Raw genomic sequence first — 2,094 nt, forward strand, 5'->3', positions numbered from 1 at the left:
AACAAGTGTACAGTAATCTATCCGGAGTATCCGAAGAGTCCCACGATACAGGCGGAGTGTGCTCATGTGAGTGAAAGTACGATACACTTTAGCATCGTGGACTAGTATGGTCGAACTTTGTTTTCCTACTTTTGCAATATGATTATAACTTTAGTTTCAATTTTTTAATCACCTACTTATGAGGTGGTTAAAATCAATCCCTGTGTGCCCTAGTCTGCTATGGTATTGCTCTCTACTTTCCCACTGCTAAATTATCCACTTCTTATACAGATGCGTGAAAAATACCCAGATGAAAATGATGTGACTCTACGCCGGTTTCTGGTGGCTCGTAAATATGTACTTAAAGACGCTATTACAATGCGAGACGATGACTTAAGGTACCGCAGAGAAATATCCCCTGCGACCGATGAAGAATTGGCCGTTATTATCCGAATGGTAAGTTTGTGTATATAGATGAATATGCGCATGTATATCTGTGTACGTATGAGCATATAGTTTCACATTGTCTAGCTTCCGTGTATGTAAACGTGACATTTATGCTGGGTGTGTGGACCTACGTCAGATATCCCCAAATAAAGGAGCAGTGTGATTGAGCTTATGTATCCGTGTGCGTGATCCTGTTTGTATGCACTGTATCAATGACCACGCAACGAAGTGACAGTTGGAAATTTGGTGTTGAACAGGTAGGTGTGCTACGTTACATAGCTTGATAGCTTACTATGTATTTACGCACACTCTGTATGTGACCGCTATTCTTATCTGTTTCCGCACTATGTGCTTCGCTGTTTTATTATTATTATCTACGTCGGCGTGTGTCTGTGCTTGTGTGTGCTGCTTGAGTGTGTGTGTGTGTTCGTGTCTCAGGAATTGGTGTCGAGTCGTTAGTAGTAGCGTCTGAAGTAGAGTGCCTGTGTATATCAAGGGCTCAGGGTGTGCATGTGCTAGGTAGCGTTACAGCAGAGGACGCTTCTCTTGTATGTCGTGATGTTGACCACACTATTGAGGATCTACTGCCTAGCTCATAGCGTGCTAGATCAATCATGAACGATGTTTGTATTAGGATCAAGATTGCAGTTCCACGCTGTAGACTACTTCTTTGCTAACCTAGTTGAACTTTTAACGTACCCTACCCAGGGCACCTTCTACTACCACGGGCGTGCGAGAGACAATACACCCATCTTTATCACCCCAGTGAAGAACCTGGATGTGAAGCAAATGTCCATTCCTCAGCTGCAGAAGATGTTAATCCACAACTGCGATCGGGTGAGTCCGTGCTATATCAGCATATACACACAACCTATTCGACATAATCTCAAGAGATATACAATTATATATATATATATGTGTGTGTATGTGTGTCGACCTTTTGTTCAAACCTAAGTCAAAGTGAGTGATGGTGGAGCTGCGTGCAAGGTGAAAAAATGGCCACCAAATTCGTCCTGAGTTATACTTTTCCACCACATGAATGTGGAAACATATGAAGACGACTGGAACGCTGAATTAACTCGTGTACTAAACAGAGCTGTAACACTCACTCAAGCGTTGGTCTGGCTTTGGATCTATTCGTATACAAATCACACTTGAGAGTAACTATGCAGAGAAGTGCACGTAGAATCGCCTTTTTTATGGAGTTCCCGTTTTGAATATTTGTCATGTTATCTACCTTACACACACAGGTGAAAAGACTGTGTCCTGAGAGCGAGAGCTTCACGTGCATAGTAGATTTAGAAGGCCTCTCTCTGTTCAAGAACGTTAACATGTCTATGCTACTGGAGCTCGTCAATTTGTTGAACAAGTGCATGCCAGAGGTGCTGTGTCGTGTTTGGATCGTAAACGCCCCGTTCGTGTTCCGTGGAATCTGGAGTATCCTATCAAAGGCCATGGACGCGCACACCATTGAGAAGATCAGTTTCTGCAGTAAGTGATCCGATTGACGCGAGATGCTTTCACACGTTAACGAAGTAATTCGGACGATCTGTTACGTTTTACTTTGACCTGCTGTAGTGTGTACCGTATGGCTGCGAATGTTGTTAAACTTAACGCTTGTTTTTTCAGCGGTTTGTGTTGGCATGCGATCAAATAGATGGCTATCGA

At 43.1% G+C, this 2,094-nt stretch overlaps 1 protein-coding gene across 1 annotated transcript in view; it reads left to right on the forward strand.

Moving 5' to 3' along the window:
• Positions 1-269: 269 nt before the first annotated feature.
• Positions 270-2,094, forward strand: part of SARC_12029 (hypothetical protein) — a gene marked incomplete at its 5' end in the record, with an annotated part of 2,619 nt that continues 794 nt past the window's right edge. Inside the window, 3 exons of the mRNA XM_014293868.1 lie at positions 270-435; positions 1,135-1,263; positions 1,677-1,917. Coding sequence (XP_014149343.1) covers positions 270-435; positions 1,135-1,263; positions 1,677-1,917 — 536 coding nt within the window. The remainder of the gene's footprint in view (positions 436-1,134; positions 1,264-1,676; positions 1,918-2,094) is intronic.

This window comes from Sphaeroforma arctica, assembly GCF_001186125.1.
Source record: "Sphaeroforma arctica JP610 unplaced genomic scaffold supercont1.2025, whole genome shotgun sequence".
Classification (NCBI taxonomy): domain Eukaryota; class Ichthyosporea; order Ichthyophonida; genus Sphaeroforma; species Sphaeroforma arctica.